Source organism: Carcharodon carcharias, chromosome 8, assembly GCF_017639515.1.
Source record: "Carcharodon carcharias isolate sCarCar2 chromosome 8, sCarCar2.pri, whole genome shotgun sequence".
NCBI classification, from domain to species: Eukaryota; Metazoa; Chordata; class Chondrichthyes; order Lamniformes; family Lamnidae; genus Carcharodon; species Carcharodon carcharias.
Window position 1 is genome coordinate 43,421,353 of NC_054474.1, and position 20,354 is coordinate 43,441,706.

General features: G+C 42.6%; 1 protein-coding gene across 1 annotated transcript in view; it reads left to right on the forward strand.

Annotated features, from left to right (window-relative positions):
• Positions 1-10,847: 10,847 nt before the first annotated feature.
• LOC121281431 (solute carrier family 25 member 48-like) overlaps positions 10,848-20,354 on the forward strand; it is a 29,301-nt gene continuing 19,794 nt past the window's right edge. Inside the window, exons 1-5 of the mRNA XM_041194375.1 lie at positions 10,848-10,894; positions 12,532-12,577; positions 12,733-12,804; positions 12,904-13,135; positions 15,758-15,826. Of these exons, the coding sequence (XP_041050309.1) occupies positions 10,848-10,894; positions 12,532-12,577; positions 12,733-12,804; positions 12,904-13,135; positions 15,758-15,826 (466 nt within the window). The remainder of the gene's footprint in view (positions 10,895-12,531; positions 12,578-12,732; positions 12,805-12,903; positions 13,136-15,757; positions 15,827-20,354) is intronic.

The window sequence follows — 20,354 nt, forward strand, 5'->3', positions numbered from 1 at the left end:
CCTCCTGAGGTCCCGGATCTTCTTGTTGCACTCTATCCAAGTTGAACGGGCCACACTATTGCAGCTGATTTCCTCAGCCACTTGCATCCATACCTGTTTGGTTGTAGAAGCTGTCCTTTTCCTCCTGTCCTTGGATGATCTCACCTAACTGCAGCCCCTGAGATCCCACAGGAGGACCTCCAGTTAAGAGTGAGAGAGGCGCAGCCTTCCCATGTCACCCCTCCATTCCTATGGTTGTTGCAGCTTCAAAATCCCAAGCTCTGGTCAGTCATTGTCCTGGTCCCTCTAACTAGTACGACAACTCGGAGATGGGATGCTAATGTTGTAGCTGAATAAATATGTCACAGCTATGTGCACAAATTAGTTAATTAGAATTCCTGACCAGACAATAATCTGCTCCTGCAAGAACTAAGTCGACAAGAGTCCATCCAGAGAGCTTGTGTTTTCCATTTCAGGGGCAAGGTGATTAAAAAGGCACATTTGGGTAAACGGTATTGCCACAAATTGACTTCATATGTTAAACACTGGAATCAGGATTTTCAAAACAAAAACCCTATAGCTGGTAGAAGTTAAACCTAAATAAACATTAAAATTAGTGGGATAATAACTAGCTATATTTATTTTCAGACCCTACAGAATATTCCAGCAAACCATGATAAATACATGAGCAGTGAAATTATTACATTGTGTTGGCTCCCATCAGGGTCTGCCTATTGTTCAGTTGACAATATGCAAGTATCATGCGTATCACTTCCCCCACTCACCGCCACCCCCAACACTGCCACACTTCCACCCTATCTCAGAATTACAAGATGAAAATAATCATCTCCTTGGCTAACAACTAACAAAAACATTAAGAACATTAATCCAGGAACTAGAGCTTACAATAGCATGATAGAAATTAATAGCAATAACACTCTTCTGGTAGTACTCAGAAACATGACTAATGTCATCATTAAAAACCATGAACAGAATAATAGTGCAGGGTGGGGGATAGAGCCAACATGCTCCACGCCAATCCACCCACAGCTATAAAGTGCTGTGGGGTGGAAAAAAGAGGGCCAAGTGGGACTTATAGCCCTCATTTTGGCAGAAGTCCGCCTCTGGAGTGGCAGTGCCAGGAAGGTGTAAGTGACTGCCACTGAGACTGCAGAAGAAGATGATCAAGGCCCAGGGATCCCTGGAGCTAGTAAGTCTGGGCTTTTGGGCTGGGAGAGTTTGGGTAGGTTAGAGGGCGGTGGGGGGGATGGAGTGTGTTTAAGGGAGGGAGCAAGTAGGAAGGAAGGGGGCAGTTCAACCTCAGGGGGGGGGGGGCTGCCCCATGATCAGCTAAGGGCAGCCCCCAAAGAGTGACCCCCCTTCCTTCCTGCCTTTTAGGTATTTAAGTTTAAAAATGGTCTTCCTGCTTTCACCCTGCTGCCCATGCCAAATGTTTTATGGTGCGGGCAGCATATTATCAAGGTCAACTGGCTTGAAAAGAAGCCTAATTGACTCGTAATGATTTACTTAAATATGATGGGTGGGCTGCCGATTTCAGCGCCCGCCTGGTCCCCATAATATGGGAGAGCGCTCAGGTGCGGGCAGGAAGGTAGTGGATGGGCGCCCACTCCATTTTACAAGCCCCTCTCCATGGGAAACATGCCCACCGGGGGCATGTAAAATTCAGCCCCATGAAGAAAACCATTACATTTGAAACTATTTACACTCCAAACAATTGGAAGGTTCCTTGTCCTTGTGAATATCTTCAAGTAGGGCTGATGGTTGAGTAGGAACAGTAGGTGGTAACTTCTGAATGTTGTTTCTGCTTTAAAGGGACAACGTAAATTCAAGTTGCTTTGATTGTGCATGTTGGTGCATGTTTGTGAAGATCAGAAGCGTAACTCCCTCTGTCAGTCTTAAATAAAAGTCCTCTCACAGCTCTTCAAGATTTATTTCTGAGCAAGTGCATAGTTCCAGTAATTTGAGTGCATGAGTACAGGCTGTGGGAATGCTAGCTGGTTGACTCAGTATTTGGCAAGAGGAAAGAAAATGAAAAATAATTTGCTTAAACAGAATGTATGGGTGGTTTTTATTCTAACAATGATTAACAGGAAAATAAAACTTTACAGAGTTGATAAAAATCCACGCAACACTGGGAGCTGTTAATCCAAAGAGATTTCCTTTTGTCCTGCCTTCCATAGAGTTCTAGGACTGGATTTTATAGACCCCCCTGGCGCCCAACTGGGCTTGTTTTCAACGGGGTGAAAATATGACAGGTGGCTAGTCCACCACTTTCCCATCCAACCTGTTCCCCATAAAATAGTAGGTGGGTGGGTGTTGAAATTGGTAGCCTACCCATGTTTTTAAAAAAATAATTAACAGACAATTGAGCTTCTTAACAAGCCAATTGACCCGAATATTATGCTGCCCATGCTTATACAGTTGGCATGAGCAGGCAGGCTGGAGTGGGAAGGCCATTTTTGAACTCAACTGGTTGAAAGGTGGGAAGGGGCGTACATCCTTCAAAGGGTGCTCTGTGTGCATCAGGGGCTCCCGCCAAGGTGTTACCCCACCTCTCCCTTTGCCTCTTCCCACCTGGCCACCAAAACCCGCACCCCCACCCACCCACCCATCCCTCGGCCCCCCAATCCAAAACCCGGGACTTACCTCACTCCAGGGGCCATGTCCTCTTCATCATGGGGTCTAATTGCAGTCCCAGTAGGGCCTACTATTGAGTTATGGTAATGGTGAGATTGCTAGAGCTGCAGGCCAGTCAGATTGGCCAGCAGCTCTCAAGGGTATGACTTCCTCCCATTGAGGGGCATGAGTCCCACCCTTACCTCCTTAAGGCCACCTGGAATGCATTAAGGCTGTGGAATGGACTTGTTTAATATCGGTCCTTTCGAGCCTGACATTTCTTATGCCTCTATCACCACTCCCTAAGAAAATTCAGCCCCAAGCTGTTCCATTTTTTTCCTCCTTAAAGTCTAATGAAATGTCTGTCTGAAATAAAGTGCTTTAGAAATACACATTATTAATGTAGTCTTTATAGCATTGAAAATTGCATTGAAAATGTTATTTTATTTATCAATATGTCAATGTTATGATACTAAAATTCCACCTATAGATCTATTTTTTTTTTAAATCATTTTAACCTCATTCAGTTAGGATACACTAGGTTTAGTTTACTCATTGCCTTCCAATGGGAAAAAAGCCAGAGGATAATTATGAAGGAACTACTTTATTTTAATATTTTTTACCTGAATGTTTTTGAAGTTTTCTTCTGCCAGCACTTTTCTCAATATTCTGCTGAACTCATTCTACACCAAGTGGTGAGGAGGGCATTTCTCTGGGGGGTTTGAAATGTTCTGCAGGATTTGGTTGAGAAAGAAGAGGTCATGGGGTTAATTTTCCTGTGGTTTGTCTGGGGAATGGATATTTGCCAGCCACAAACCTGAGGAACCGAAGATTGAGATTTTTATCTTAGAACACTTGATGCCACTAACATGAGGCCGGGTGAATTTTGACTCCTGGGCCCCATTTTCATCAGGTTGACAGGTTGCCTAACCAACCACATCGAGGAAGGAAAGATGGGATTACTGGTGGGTCTCCTGATGACTGTTTACAGCATAAATTTACCTCATAAATGGAAGTTTCATTCACTTTTACCTGCTTTGTTTATGAAGATGCTGGAAGGAAGAAAGGAGTCACAAGATTTTCAGCAGGTTCTCCAACAACTTGCTGGAGAGACTGGTGGAAGATGTAAAGGCAAGGAGGATGCTGCCACATTTTACCCCAGGGCCCTGATTTGCGGGGTGGATTAAGAGTGATGGTATGACTCCCCATTGGATTATCACCACGGAAAAGAGAAAAATAGAGTGCTAATTAAAATAGAGTGCTAATTAAAATGCATTACTTTTTGCAAAGCCTCAACAACAATGACAAAGAATAGTAGCCTGAGGGTGGGTAAAAGGGGTAGGAAGATGGGTAGGTGTCAGCTGTAGCCATTCTCAGATCCTCAAGTACATCTTTCAATATTTTGACAGGCTGAAGGAAGAGCTGGATTAAAAACAACTTTTAGGGACTGGGGGGAAAAACCTAATTAGAGAATGGGCCAGCTGTGCAAGGGGTAGTTGATTAAATAAGCAGCGCCGCCTCCATCACCCAAGACCTGCCACATTCACCTGCTTAATCCTCATGGTTTTTCTGTGTCACCCCCTGAATGTCAGAAAAACACACTTTTGCAAAGAGCAACTTTTGGCAACAGTGAAGTACCATCTCATTTCACAACCACTCTTGAGAACTTACATTTTTTGTTGTGAGGATTTCTGAATAATTGTTGATTCAAAGGCATAATATAGGTCAAATGTACAGGCCTCACTATCATGAAATACAAATGCAGGAAAAGAGGTGTCTTTGTTAGTCATTTTCCTTTAATATTGTGTTCTCTCCATTTTGATGCACGCACTTGGAGAGAATTATAAATAACTCCTCTACATCTGTTAATCCTATTGAATGGGTATTTACAAGCACAACAAAAGGTTTGCTGTGAGGCTTCAATATTAGTGACTCAAATCTAGGCTCTTCAAAACATTAGAATAGAAGGATTTGCATTTGGGAAAATTATGTTCTCAGTCCAAATCTGTACTTACTACACAGTTGTTAAGTATGACAAGAAAGGTGTTGCCAGAACATCAAGAGCATCAAACAGCAAAATTATATCAATCCTCAACTCCAGCAAACAATGTGAAGTCCACCTCAGGAATATTGCTTCACCTCTCATGCCACCACTTAAATAGTGACAGTTTTAATTTTGGTCCGTTTGAAGTGGACATTGGGGAAAATTGAGTTCATCCACTGGACTCCCTTTAAATAGGATGAAAAGGTGGGCCAGAGTATCTTTTGGGCAAGAACCTACTACAACAACTCTTGAGCATGAAGGAAACCCGAACTGGTATTTAGGATTAAGATGCTGGTAGAATTTTTATGAACATGGTGTTGTATATTTTATATATTGGACGTTTGTGGAAATGACTCTAGTTTCTACAGGTTTTATTTACAATACCTTTTTTAAATGTCTACTCCACGCTTCAGGTCTAGCTCTTTCTACAGCTTTGTTTACTTTTTTCTGAGTCTGCAACCAGGCTTAACTAATCAAGCACTGTGAGCATCAATAATAGACTCACATAATCAAATACAGAACAATTGAACACAACATTTTTACACTTCTAAAACTAAAATTCTGATTTTAAATTAGTCACCCTAAACAACAAAATATTCTGGAGCAATGGAATAGTGATTGCAATGTACCAAGATCAACCAATTTTCACAGTTCAGAGTTTTTAAAATAATGTTACAAACACACAGCTTAAATGTTTTTATACAGGTTGACTTGGCTGAATAGTTATGTGTTTCTGGCCCCATGTTTAGCCTTGTTGTTCAGAACCAAATAGTAAACAATAGGGGCAGCAGGAAATGAACATCTTTTTGAGTTCTCAGTTATTCTTCTCTGGGCCTGGTACTATACTATTTCTCTCTGACAGTGTATGCTGAGAGTTAACAAACAACCTCTTTGGCACAGGACAGAGTCACTCTCAAGCAAGAGGACAGTGAAGTGCAGCCAGAAGACCATAAGACGTAGGAGCCAAAGTAGGCCATTCAGCCCATCGAGTCTGCTCTGCCATGCAATGAGATCATGGCTGATCTGATAATCCTCAACTCCACTTTCTTGCCTTTTCCCCATAATGCTTGATGATTAAGTCTGTCTATCTCAGCCTTGAATATGCTTAATGACTCAGCCTCTACAGCCCTCTGCGGTACAGAGTTCCACAGACTCACTGCCCTTTGAGAGAATAAATTCCTCCTCATCTCTGTCGTAAATGGGTGCCCTCTTACTCTGAGGTTATGCCCTCTGGCCCTAGACTCTCCCACAAGGGGAAACAACTTCTCAGCATCTACCCTGTCAAGCCCCCTAAGAATCTTAGATGTTTCAATAAGATCGCCTCTCATTCTTTTAAACTCCAAAGAGTACAGGCCCAACTACTCCATCTCTCCTCACAAGAAAATCCCTCCATAACCGGGATCAAACCAGTGAACGTTCTCTGGACTGCCTCCAATGCCAGTCTATCTTTCCTTAGGTAAGGGGACAGTATTCTAGGTGTGGTCTAACTAGTGCCTTGCATAGTTTTAGCAAGACTTCCCTATTTTTATACTCCATTCCCTTTGAAATAAAGGATAGCATCCCATTTTCCTTCCCTATTACCTGCTAAACTTGTATGTTAGCTTTTTGGGATTCACGAATGAGGACTCCCAAATCCCTTTGTGCTGTAGCTTTCCGCTTTTTTTTTTCCATCTCCTCCATTCTTCTTGCCAAAATACATAACCTCACATTTTCCCACATTATATTCCATCTGCCAAGTTTTTGCTCACTCACTTAACCTGTAGAAGCTGATAGAGAGGCAGAGGAATGCAGAATACAATAACTCATATCCAACTTTTTAAATCCTTGGCCAGACCAGAAAGTTGACAGAGAAGCAAAGAGTTGACGTTTTGAGTCCTTATGACCCTTCAACAGAACTGATCTTTCTTCACAAGGAGAGGGAAATATAAGCTGGTTTAAGGTTGGGGGGGGTGGAGAGAAGTGGAGGGGGAGGTGTTAGGATAGGAGCAGATCATCAAAAGATGTCACAGACAAAAGAACACAGAGGTGTTGAAGTTGGTGATATTATCTAAACGAATATGCTAAATAAGAATGGATGGTAGGGCACTCAAGGTACAGCTCTAGTGGGGGTGGGCAGGCATAAAAGATTTAAAAATAACGGAAATAGATGGGAAAAGAAAAATCTATATAAATTATTGGAAAAAAAAAGGAAGGGGGAAGAAACAGAAAGGGGGTGGGGATGGAGGAGGGAGCTCAAGACCTAAAGTTGTTGAATCCAGTATTCAGTCCGGAAGGCTGTAAAGTGCCTAGTTGGAAGATGAGGTGCTGTTCCTCCAGTTTGCGTTGGGCTTCACTGGAACAATGCAGCAGGCCCAGGACAAACATGTGGGCAAGAGAGCAGGGTGGAGTGTTAAAATGGCAAGCGACAGGGAGGTTTGGGTCATTCCTGCAGACAGACCGCAGGTGTCCTGCAAAGCAGTCACCCAGTTTACGTTTGGTCTCTCCAATGTAGAGGTGACCGCATTGGGAGCAACGAATACAGTAGACTAAGTTGGGGAAAATGCAAGTGAAATGCTGCTTCACTTGAAAGGAGTGTTTGGGCCCTTGGACAGTGAGGAGAGAGGAAGTGAAGGGGCAGGTGTTGCATCTTTTGCGTGGGCATGGGGAGGTGCCATAGGTGGGGGTTGAGAGTAGGGGGTGATGGAGGAGTGGACCAGGGTGTCCCGGAGGGACCGATCCCTACAGAATGCCGACAGGGGGTGATGAAGGGAAGATGTATTTGGTGGTGGCATCATTCTGGAGTTGGCGGAAATGGTGGAGATGATCCTTTGAATGCGGAGGCTGGTGGGGTGATAAGTGAGGACAAGGGGGACCCTGTCATGTTTCTGGGAGGGAGGAGAAGGCGTGAGGGTGGATGCGCGGGAGATGGGCAGGACACGGTTGACGGCCCTGTCAACGGCCGTGGATGGAAAACTTCGGTTAAGGAAGAAGGAGGACATGTCAGAGGAATTGTTTTTGAAGGTAGCATCATCGGAACAGATGCGACGGAGGCGAAAGAACTGAGAGAATGGGATGGAGTCCTTACAGGAAGCAGGGTGTGAGGAGCTGTAGTCGAGGTAGCTGTGGGAGTCGGTAGGCTTGTAATGGATATTGGTGGACAGTCTATCACCAGAGATTGAGACAGAGATGTCAAGGAAGGGAAGGGAAGTGTCAGAGATGGACCACGTGAAAATGATGGAGGGGTGTAAAGAAAGATCAGTTCTGTTGAAGGGTCATGAGGACTCAAAACGTCAACTCTTTTCTTTCCGCCAATGCTGCCAGACCTGCTGAGTTTTTCCAGGTAATTCTGTTTTTGTTTTTGTTTTGGGTTTCCAGCATCCGCAGTTTTTTTTTTATCAAAAAGTTTACAGTCCTGCTCATTGGCCCAGGACTTTTTAAATGAATTTTTCAAGTATCTAAGCGCACAATTTTAGTTATGATGGGGAATATAGATTTAAAATAGGGATGCCCACTCATGCCTGGACATATTTCACCAATCCAAAGGATACAAACAGTCAAAATAAAGAAAATGCTGGTGCTGGAATCTTCTTCTACTTGGTGCCTTAATTGCTAGAGTGCCATCAGGTCAAGAGGAGCGACATTCTTCATGGATCCATTTCTTTTATTAATAATGCTGAAACAAATTGTAATACTATGGTAAAAAAAGGTTTTAATATCAGAAGTGTCTGTATAAGCCACAGTGAGTCTGAAACAGATGGAAAATTATGAACAATAATTCATTAGGAAATGTACCGGTGAAACTTCTGGTGACTGTGGCCTAAAATCCAGCAGGCGCATATATTTTCAGGAAAAGAGAAAATTGATGAAGAAAATTGCTGAAATAAAATCACCTACACTACTAAAGTAGATACTTAGAATAAAATTATATTCCCCTTGTCTCATTGTATTTGTTCTCTATCTCTTCCATTTGATTCTGATTTCAAGTTGTTATCTAACAAGGCTAATTCATTTTCTCTTTAAAAAAAAAACCTAACTTCAGTGTCAATTAAAATGTCTGAAGATTGAAATGAAGGTTTTAGCGGCAGATAGTCTAAGGCAGTGGTGAAGATGGACAATGTTAGAGGTAGGGGTGAAGGTGCACAATGTTAGAGGTCGGGATGAAGATGGGTGTTGTTAGAGGTAAGGGTGAAGATGGACGCTTTTAGAGGTAGGGGTGAAGATGGACAATTTTAGAGGTAGATGTGAAAATGGGTGATGTTAGAGGTAGGGGTGATAATGGACAATGTTAGAGGTTGGGATAAAGATGGGTAATGTTAGAGGTAGGGGTGAAGATGGACAATTTTAGAGGTAGGGGTGAAGGTGGACAATTTTAGGGTAGAGATGAAGATGGGTGATGTTAGAAGTAGGGATGAAGATGGACAATTTTGGAGTTGGGGTGAAGATGGGTGATGTTAGAGGTAAGGATGATGATGGACAATGTTAGAGGTTGGGATAAAGATGGGTAATATTAGAGGTAGGGGTGAAGATGGACAATTTTAGAGGTAGGGGTGAAGATGGACAATTTTAGAGGTAGAGATGAAGATGGGTGATGTTAGAAGTAGGGATGAAGATGGACAATTTTGGAGTTGGGGTGAAGATGGGTGATGTTAGAGGTAGGGATGAAGGTGGACAATGTTAAATGTAGGAGTGAAGATGCACAATGTTAGAGGTAGAGGTGAAGATGGGTGATGTTAGAGGTAGGGGTGAAGATGGACAATTTTAGAGGTAGGGATGAAGATGGGTGATGTTAGAGATAAGGGTGAAGATGGATGATGTTGGAGGCAGGGGTGAGTATGGACTATGTTAGAGATAAGGTGAAGATTGGTGATGTTAAAGGTAAGGGTGAAGATGGGTGATGTTAGAGGCAGGGGTAAAGATGGACAGTTTTAGAGGTGGGATGAAGATGGACTAAGTTAGAGGTAGGGGTAAAGATGGGTGATGTTAGAGGCAGGGGTGAAGATGGACAATGTTAGAGGCAGAGGTGAAGATGTACAATGTTTGAGCTAGGGTGAAGATGGACAGTGTTTGAGCCGGGGTGAAGATGAACAATGTTTGAGGTAAGGGTGAAGATGGGTGATGTTATGAAGAATGAAGTAGATAGCCTTCGATAGAAAGAATGCAGAGCTGGACGCTCAGCTCCACTTTGTACAGGGCACCACATTTACAGTCTGGTTCGGCATGAAATAGTGGCTGGAGAGGGGGATGGAGTTCATGGCGAGGGTAGGAAGTCTGTGGCAGGGTCTGAAAATAATGGCTCAGTGATTTTTTTTTAATGTCTAGGCAGAGGAAACTACAGCCAATCTCAAAGTGAATGTCAGCCAAGACTCTCTGAGTCCTTCTTCGTGTTGCAGGACCATCGGGGGAAGACAGCCCCGCCACTTTTTACGGCACGAGCTGCTGTATTCTGGTAAATCTTCGTTCACCAACACATTGAAAAGCTTTGGGACATTTGAAAGAGCTTTACCCTGTGTTAGTGAAACCATTCGGAGGATCTGGGCCAATGTTCCGCGAAAAGAGTTGCGTCCACCGGACTCCAGTATCATCCATAATCTCCGAATTAGCAAAAAGTTTAGAATCGGGGGCGTGTTTACTGTAAACTCGGCCCGGGTAAACATTCAGCATTTCCTTCCTGTTATTCTTCAGGTAATCGATGAAATTAGGTTGAATGATATGTTGGGGGTGGGGCGGGGTGTGGGTAGGGGGTGGTGGGCGATGCATGAAATACTTCTGAATCGTGCAAAATTGAAAGGAACAGCAATCTCCACGAGCGGAATGCATTTCACCTTGGTAAAATATCTGAAGCTGCTCGAGCAGCCGCTCCGACCGGCGCCCACACTGGACACTCACATCTATTTAAACGGGGAGCTGTTGAATGATGCTTCCCGCCACAAGAGCACCATCCAGCTTGGCCGCGGAGCTTGCAGCAATCTTGTGTTGTTCCGAGTCGGTGGAGGCGGAGCCAGGTCTGCGGAGATAAAGCGTCAACTCTTCGCCGATGCTGCCAGACCTGCTGAGTTTTTCCAGGTAACTCTGTTTTTGTTTTGGATTTCCAGCATCCGCAGTTTTTTTGTTTTTAAAGCTGCTGCTTGTTTCCCCTGCATTTCCCGCAGGAGTCAGTCAGGGACCAAGTTGATGCCGTGGAGGGAGAGCTGTGCTCGGCAAGGTTTAAATGGATACGATCGTTCAGCTGGACGATTTCATCGCCGGGTGGATCGGATTTTAACGATTTTTCTTCGTACAGGTTGTTTGGTTCGGAGCTTTTATGCACACAGGTTAAAGTTAATCTGCTTTGAAACGGGCACGGTTCGTCTATTGTAAAATAAAAGCAAAAAACTGCAGATGCTGGAAATCCAAAGCAAAAATACCTGGAAAAACTCAGCAGATTTGGCAGCATCTGTGGTGAGAAGCACAGTTAACATTTCGAGTCCCCATAGCTCTTCAACAGACCTAAGGAAAAATAGAAAAGGGTGAAATATAAACTGGTTTAAGTGGGGTGGGACAAGAAGAGCTGGATAGAGGGCCTGTGATAGGCAGAGATAACCAAAAGATGTCATAGACAAAAGGACAAAGAGGTGTTGAAGGTGGTGATATTATCTAAAGGAATGTGCTAATTAAGGGTAGAAAGCAGGACGAGCAAGATACAGATAGCCCTAGTGGGGTGGGGTGAAGGAATCGAAAAGGGTTAAAAGGTAGAGATAAAACAATGGATGGAAATACATTTAAAAATAATGGAAATAGGTGGGAAAAGAAAAATCTATATAAATTATTGGAAAAAACAAAAAGGAGGGGGTAAATCAGAATGGGGGTGGGAATGGAGGAGAGAGTTCATGATCTAAAATTGTTGAATGCGTTGTTCCAGTGAAGCTCAACACAAACTGGAGGAACAGCACCTCATCTTCAGACTAGGCACTTTACAGCCTTCCGGACTGAATATTGAGTTCAACAACTTTAGGTCATGAACTCTCTCCTCCATCCCCACCCTCTTTCCGATTTTCCCCCTCCTTTTTGTTTTTTCCAATAATTTATATAGATTTTTCTTTTCCCACCTATTTCCGTTATTTTTAAATGTGTTTCCATCCATTGTTTTATCTCTACGTTTTAGCCTTTTTTGATTCCTTCACCACCCCACACCCACTAGGGCTATCTGTACCTTGCTCGTCCTGCTTTCTACCTTAATTAGCGAATTCCTTTAGATAATATCATTACCTTCAACACCTCTTTGTCCTTCTGTCTGTGACATCTTTTGGTTATCTCCACCTATCTGAGGCCCTCTATCCAGCTTTTCTTATCCCACCGCCCCCCCCCCCCACCAAACCAGCTTATATTTCACCCCTTTTCTATTTTTCCTTAGTTCTGTTGAAGAGTCATGTGGACTCAAAATGTTAACTGTGTTCCTCTCCACAGATGCTGCCAGACCTGCTGAGTTTTTCCAGGTATTTTTGTTTTTGTTACGGTTCGTCTATCGGTTTGATGTTTCACATTCCTAATAAACTAGCATTAAAAGCTTAAGAATTTAATTTCATGAACTTATTTTGTATTCCACGAGGTCTTTTACGACCTTGAGGTCGCTGGGCACTTCGTTGTTCGCTGCCGGATAGTGAATGACTCGGTGTTGCTCGGAGTATACAGTAATTACTCACCAGAATTTCATTTCCCAGTATTACTATCACGCCCACGGGCACCAAAGTCCTGTCCGATCTGACGTGGTGGCGATAGTCAAGGTGGCAAAGTGTCCTCAAGCGATTCACAGTCATTCGAGCTGCTTTGAACCATCAACCACCGTGACACTGCAGGGGCAGTTTAGGAAGATTGCTCCATAGCTATTGTAACGCAACCAGTTTTTATTTCGTGGTAGGTGCTGCTAGTGTGATCGTCGGCCACCCGCTCGACATGGTGAAGGTAAATTTCCAATTCCAATTCATGCGCAGTGAAAATTAGATTGGAAAACTCTCCATTCTAAACAGCGTATCTCACCGAGCATGTTTAAGTCGTTGAAAGAAACGTACCTATTGAGCGTTCCTTCCCTGACTTGTCAGAGTCCATTGCTTTTTCAGACTCGCTTGCAAGCCGGCCATGGGTACAAGAACACTGTCCAATGTGTACTAACAATTTTAAAAAACGAACACGTAAGTTCTTGCTTGTTTTCCCATTCATTGATATTTCTTTAATATTGGGAATAAAATGAAGGTGTGGATGTCGCTGATTGTTCTTGAATCCATTTCTAGGTGGCTGGGTTCTTCAAAGGTTTATCCTTCCCCTTAGCCAGCATCGCCGTGTATAACTCGGTGGCGCTCGGTGTATACGGTAATGCTCAGAGGTTCATTTGTCAGTATCGACATGGTGATAATGGACACCAAAGTCCTGCTCTATCTGACGTGGTGGCTGCGAGCGCGGTGGTGGGTCTCGTCACAGTGGGAATTGGTGCCCCGGTGGAATTGGTCAAGATCAGAATACTCAGTCTGTGAGGCCAGGTAAGACTCAGTGATGCGATTTGCCCCTCCCCTGCATCACGGGCTCATCCTTGGGCAGAATTCTGCAGCGGCGGGACCATAAAATCCTGCCAGTGTAAAATTCTGCCATTGTTTAAGAGGACGACGCCTTCGAAGCCCAATCGACTTAACTGGCAAATGAAGGTTGTGCTTTATTTGTAATTGCAGAACCTTTCTGTGTGTTGTCCAGATGCTCAAAGCCATGTTATAACACAGCTGATGGTAAATGCTGAGCTGTTCAAATCCCAGAGGGAAACTTGAAACAACTGACACAACTAATTTTCAATTTATATAAATTTCGAGATTCATGCCTTGAGTTCAGTGGTAACAAGGCCACCAAGTCTGATAGGTTTTTTATAAAACTAGATTAAACATTTATTAGTAAGAGAAATTATTTTAAAATACATACACAGATTTATAGATTACTACTATGATAATTTCTAAATCTCTAATCAATCTAACTCCCAGTTACACTTTCATTAAGGCAACAGTAAGACACACAGATTTCAAAAGACCCAAGCAAAGAAACAAGACATCCTGAACAAATTCCAAGTGAGTTTTCTTAACTTCAGTCCTTTGTGGACAGCAGCTTGAGGCATAGATGCTGAAGGCTTTTCACACACTTGTAAGATCTACAAAAGGCCTTCCCTTACAAACAGCCTTCTCTTCTTTATTCATGCCTTCCTCTTTGACTACAAATGCCCATTGATTCACTATGGTCTGAATTTTTCCTGCGTTGGACGTGCTTGGCAGGGGCAGGCAGGGCCGGTTGCAGAGCCGTCCGTGATCGGCTCCACACCACCATTTCACAGGGGCAGGCCAATTAAGGCCCACCCAGCGTAAGACACGAGCGGTAGTACTCAGCGCTACCTGTGCGGGCGGGGGGAGGAGGGAGAGTTGGGGCCAGCACTCTTTCGCACATACGCTTGAAACAGCGCTTCAGTTTCCTCAGAGAGATTGAAATGCTTTTGGAATTTATAAATAAATGGATTAAAAATTGAATTAAACATGTATCTCATGTGACTGCGTCACATGAGATGGGACATGTCTTTATCTTTCAGAAATTTAAAATATTTAATTCATGAAAGCATTGACACATTTTTGAATTTGCTGCCAATCTCCCTGAGGCAGCACTTAGCCTCAGGGAGATCAGTGTGCTCGTTCGTGCGCATGCACGCAAGAGCACACTCCCAGCTTAGGCAATTCCCCCCGCCCACACAGGGAATGCATAGCGCTTCCTGGCCCGCCCACATAAAATGGAGGTGCACCCCCAATCGGGATCGCCGATCGGAGGCGCGCCTGCATGCACCCGCTCCTAAACTTCTCCCCTGACGAGGGGAAAATTCTTCCCCTAATTAATGTTTCAAATCTAACCTCTCTTCTTAGATCAAAGCACCCAGTCTAACTCAATTAAATCTCTCTGTCACACACACACATGTGGCCAGAATCTTTGGTTCGGGCAGGTCCATTAATTATCTCAATTACTTTTTAAATGGCCTCAATAGGCCATTGACAAGTCAGCAGGCACACAGCTGTTTCGGCTGCGCCCCCGCCGACCGGAAAATTGAAATGACGTGGGCTGACGTCGGGAGTTCTGCCCAACGTCATCCCGTGTCATTTTACCCATCCGCGAGCAGGCCCTGTTCCCTGCTCGCCGACCTAAAGATCCTGGCCATGAAGTCAATTTCTTTCTGTACTTGTGATAACTTTGCTGGATTTAGTCTATAAGGATGTTGCCTTACCAAAGATGCAACTTCTACAGACCATCTGGCCTCCCCAACTTACTTCCATAAATAGCTTTGTGTGACTGCAATAGCTTTTCCAAATCACTTTGACGCTTGTCTGTAAGGTGACTCAATATTACATTTAAGTTTTCAAGTACCCCCTCATTATCCAGTACGACTAGAGGAAAATCAATTTCAGAATCCTGCATTTCTACTTATTTCTCTTTATCTACTACCACTAACATCTCCTTTAGAAGCATATTTACATGCCACACCCTCTGCTTCTTGCTTCTATCTGAAAATATATTAAATAATTTACTTCATTCAGTTTCTTTTCAATCATGTAAGGCCCACTAAACCTTTCCTTTAATGAGTTAACCAGAGCTAGCAATTTCCCTCCAGCAACAAAATTATGAGCTGCAGCTTTCCTGTCTGATTTCACTTTTATCACTTTAAAATTTCCCTAGCCAACTTACACGCTCTGCCTAATCTCTCTCTGAGGTTTGATACATAAACCAGGAGACTAGTTTCTGAATTTTAATCCACCAATTTCTCATAAATCAATTTCAATGACCCCTTTTCCTCATGACCATAGGCTAGTTTGAAAGAACCAAAACCAGTTGATGCATTAGGAGTGTCCCTAAGAGCAATTAACAAGAATGAAATTCCTCCATCCCAACCCTGTGGATAATCCTGACTGTATGCTTTCATCATAGTTTTTAGAGTTTGATGCCATCTTTCCAAAGCCTCTTGTGACTCAGGATGAAAAGCTGTTGACATAAATTGTTTTATCCCCAAACTGTTCATTATTCCCTTAAACAGCTGTGACATAGAATTTAAACCCTGACCTGATTGTATTTCCTTAGGTAAGCCATATCTTGTAAAAGAATTAGTTAACCCTTCCACCATCTTCTTTGTTGTAATGTTTCTCAAAGGTATTACTTCAGAAAATCTGGTAGACATTCATTATTGTCAGTAAGTACTGATTTCCACTTTTAGCCTTAGGGAGGGGCCCTACACAATCAATCATGGACCTGGTAAAAGGCTCTTCAAATGTTGGAATTGGAATTAAACGTGCCGGCTTAATCACTGCTTTTGGTTTCCCTATCACCTAATATGTGACATGTTCTACAACATTTGACTACATTCTTATGCAATCCAGGCCAATAAAAATGTTTTTGTATCTTCGCCTGTGTCTTTCTAATTCCTAAATGTTCCCCAATTGGAATTTCATGAGCTATCCTCAGAATCTCATTTCTATACCCTAATGGGATAACAATCTGATGTATCTCCCTCTAGCTTTCATTTGCTGAGACATGATACGGACTCCATTTTCTCATTAAAATATTATCCTAAGGTAAGAACATTCCTCTGTTTCTGAGTAAGCTGTCTAATATAAATGTTGTATTTGCAAATCTTTTTTCTGTAAATCTACTAACTGTCTTGAGTTAAACACTTCAGCTGAATTGTCCTTTAGTCTTTCTTCCTGAACAATGTTATCAAACACATTGTCAGCTAATTGGATTTCAACACCTTCTTCCTGCCTTTGAACTGCCTGTCCTTCCTGTTTTCCTGTTTCAGCCTATGATCCTGTGATGCCATTATCACAGAATCTGGAAACAATCCAGGATGCTCCCGCTGTAACACTTATGTTGAAAACACTGCTTCAGGCTGCTCAACCACCATAGGCAGCACCTACATTTGTGATCCAGCTATATAATTACCCAGAATACATTGAACCCCTGCAATGGGCAATTTTTCCACCTCTCCAACAGTAATTACATCTGTTTTCTACTTACTCTTTAAATATACCTTCCACAATGAAATAGATTTAGCGTCTCCATGAACCCCATTTATTTTCACCTCTTCCTGCAATCCTCCCTCTGAACAACAAATGCCACTATCCCACAACATTAAGGATTGACTAGCTCCTGTGTCTCTTAAAATTTTAACATCTTTACCCATTCCACCCTATACACATGGGAAGACTTTCCCTTCACATACAAAGTCTCTAAACATTTCTACAACCTGCTCCTCTTAATTCTCATGGGTAAATTGTGAACACATTCCCACTTATTACCTATCACTGATTCTCCCTGTTTTACTTGTACACAAACTAATGTTTTTTTTTTATGTGCCTGAACCTCAGAACCCACAGTACTTTTACTTCCAGAAATTTTCTGCACCCTTTAATTCCAACAGAATTTCCCTGCAATTTCCAGCAGACAGCCTTTGTGTGTCCAATTCTATTGCAATGAAAATACCTCAACTTTCAAATGTCACTTCTACCCTCAGCGCCTTCCTTTTTATTCTGAGAAAAAACTTCCTGGGAATTTCCACCTACTCCTTCTCTTCCCTGACTACCCATCTTCCTTTCACCTTTCCACTTTCTATCTTTTTCAGATTTGAAAGTGTGATGAAAATAAGGTTTAGCTCTATGAATTAACTTATAATCATCAGCTATCTCTGCTGCTTGTCTTACCATTTGAACCCTCTGTACCTCCATATGAGTTCTCACTATCAAAGGAATTGAATCTTTAAATTCTTCCAAAAGAGTTACTTCTCTAAGAGGTGCATATGTTGTCTCTATATTTAATGCCCGTATCCACCAGTCAAAATTACTTTGTTTTACTCTTTCAGTATAGGTTTGCCCAGGCTATTCTCCCATATTCCTAAATTTCTACCTGTATGCCTCAGGAACCAACTCAAATGCACTCAGAATAGCCTTTTTTACCATATCATAATTCACCGACATTTCTTCTGACAGTGAAGCATAAATCTCATGTGTTCTACCCACCAACCTGGATTGTAACAACAATGTCCAGTATTCCTGTGGCCATTTCATCTGTTTAGTTACTTTCTCAAATGAAATAAAGAATGCCTCAACAACTTTTTCCTCAAACTTTGGAAGAGCTTGTACAAATTTAAACATCTCCCCTTTGGGTTTTAGGTTAAAGGTTCTTTCCTCATCAGAACTTATTTCAGAATCTGATATCGCTTTTTTTCCAGCCTTTCAAGCTGGTATGCTCGTTGTCTTTCCTTCTCTTTCCCTTGCCTCTCTTTCTTTATCTTTGTCTCTTGCCTGGAATTCCAGCTTCCTTTCTCCTGCCTTTCCACTTGCTCCCTTTGATATGCCCTTTTCTTGTTCTGCTGCCTCTAGCTCAAGATTTTTTTTATTTCCTTTGCTTGTTCAAGTTCAAGCTGAAGTCTCACTACCTCCAGCTGTGACTCACTAGTGTCAGGTATCACTTCCAACTTTAAATGCTGTGCTATACCTTGAATTATATCTGCTTTCTTAGCCCCCGCAGGTAACCTCAATTGTAATTTATCCACCAATTCCAGTAACTTAACTTTAGTTAGCTTTTGTAAACCAGCCAAATTTATAACTTCAACTCCCAAACAAATCTGAGCAACTGCCAAAGCCACATTGCAGTCTCATCACTACAAAAAAAGTCACACCAACTCCTGAATTCAAAGTGCTTCTTGTACTCATAACCTTCAGATTCACCAACTCAAAAAAATTTCAAATACATCCCGCAAAGAGCCCCTAACTATGTTATGATACGTGGGCATGACATCCACCAGGAAGTGCTATGTGCTCCCTGTGCGGCTGGTGAGGGGGATTCCCTGAGCCGGGAGTGTGCTGTTTCACGCATGGATGCGAAAGAGCACACAGATGACCCTGAAGCAAAGTGCTGGCTCAGGGAGTTTGGCTCAGGTTTGAAACATTGAGTAAAGATTAGAAAAAAAATTACTGACATGTCCCCTCATGTGCCACTGTCACATGAGTTAGGACATGTCAATTACTTTTACTTAGACACTTAATACAAATTTTAATACCCTCGTGAAACCTCATCCCGCCTGTGGACGAGGTTTCATGTTTTTTCAGAGGCCTGCCTGGGCTCCCGGCCTGCCCGCAAACCTTAAGGTTGGACGGACAGGTCTATTGATTAATTCAATTACTTTATTAATGGCTTTAAGTGGCTGTTGACAGATCGGTGGGCGCACAGCCAACTTGGCTAAGTGCCCGCCAACCTGAAAATGTAAATGATGCGAGGTGACGTGGGATGCCCGCCCGACATCACCCTGCGTCATTTTACAAATTGGCGACTGGGCCCTGCCCCCTGCTCGCCATCCGGAAGGTGCAGCCCATAGATTTTAAAGGCAAAGAAACATGAACAAGTCAAATTCTAAGTGAGTTTTCTAATTCAAATTTCAAGTGAGTCTCCTTTGAGGACAGCAGATTGAGGCATAGATACTGAAGGCTTTTCACTCACTTATAAGATCGTAAAAATGCGTTTCCTTACAAGCAGTCTTCTCTTCTTTATACATATCTTCCTCTTTGAATACAAATACCCATCATTTCACTATGTCTTGGACTTCATCTCCCTGATAGTAAAACCCTCTCATAGCACTAAGTTTTACCACTAATCTTTGGGAAAAATAAACACAATTTTTAAACTTCACCTGGTTAGGTGACACATTTCAGCCCACCTTAGAAAAGAATCTGTCTGGTTTATTTCAAAATGCAAATATTCTCTTGACACCTATGTTTCTAAACTTCCGCATGTTTATCTAATTAACATTTTAAACCTAACCTCTCTTAGATCAAAGGACCCAGACTAATTCAATTACGTCTCACACACACACCGACACATATAGACACATAGACACATCCCACTATTACTCTACTTTACAATAAATTCCAATAACATTATAAGAATCATTATATCTTTTTGACACAGCTTTGAGTTTTCAAAATACCGAAGATGCTGGAATTCTGGAAATACTCAGCAGGTCAGGCAGCATCTGTAGAGAGAAAGCACAGGTCTCTGCACAGTTGCTGCTTGACCTGCTGAGTGTTTCCAACATTATTTTTTGTTTTGTTTTTGTGCCAGTGCTGGGTTTAATTTGGACCGGACACTCAGTAATAGCCTGGTCTCATTTTGAAGTTATTGAGTCACTTAGAGCACAGGAGGAGGCCATTTGTGCCATCAAGTCCATGTGGCTCTATAGAGCAATCCAGTCTGTCCCATTTCCCCGTTCTATCCCTCTAGCCTGAAGGTTTATTTCCTTCAAGTGCCCATTGAGTTTCCTTTGGAAATCATGATGGCCTCTGCTTCTACAACCCTAGACGGTAGAGAGTTCCAGATCATTACCACTCACTGTGTAAAAAAGTTCTTCCTCACATCCCCCTGCATCTGTTGCCTAAATCTTAAATCTGTGTCCCCTAGACTTGGTATCATCAGCTAATGGAACAGCTTTCCTTTGTCGACCTTACCTAAACCATCTAAACCATCAGAGCCATAAGCTCTGACCTTTTTTAATATTATGATTTGATTTGATGTCTATCTGTGCCAATAAAAGGTAAGTATCTACGTCTGCATGCAGTTTCTGTCTGAGTTACTTTACTTCTTGTTGTCATATTTCTGTTGGGTTTTGAATCCTACTTCCCAATCATTT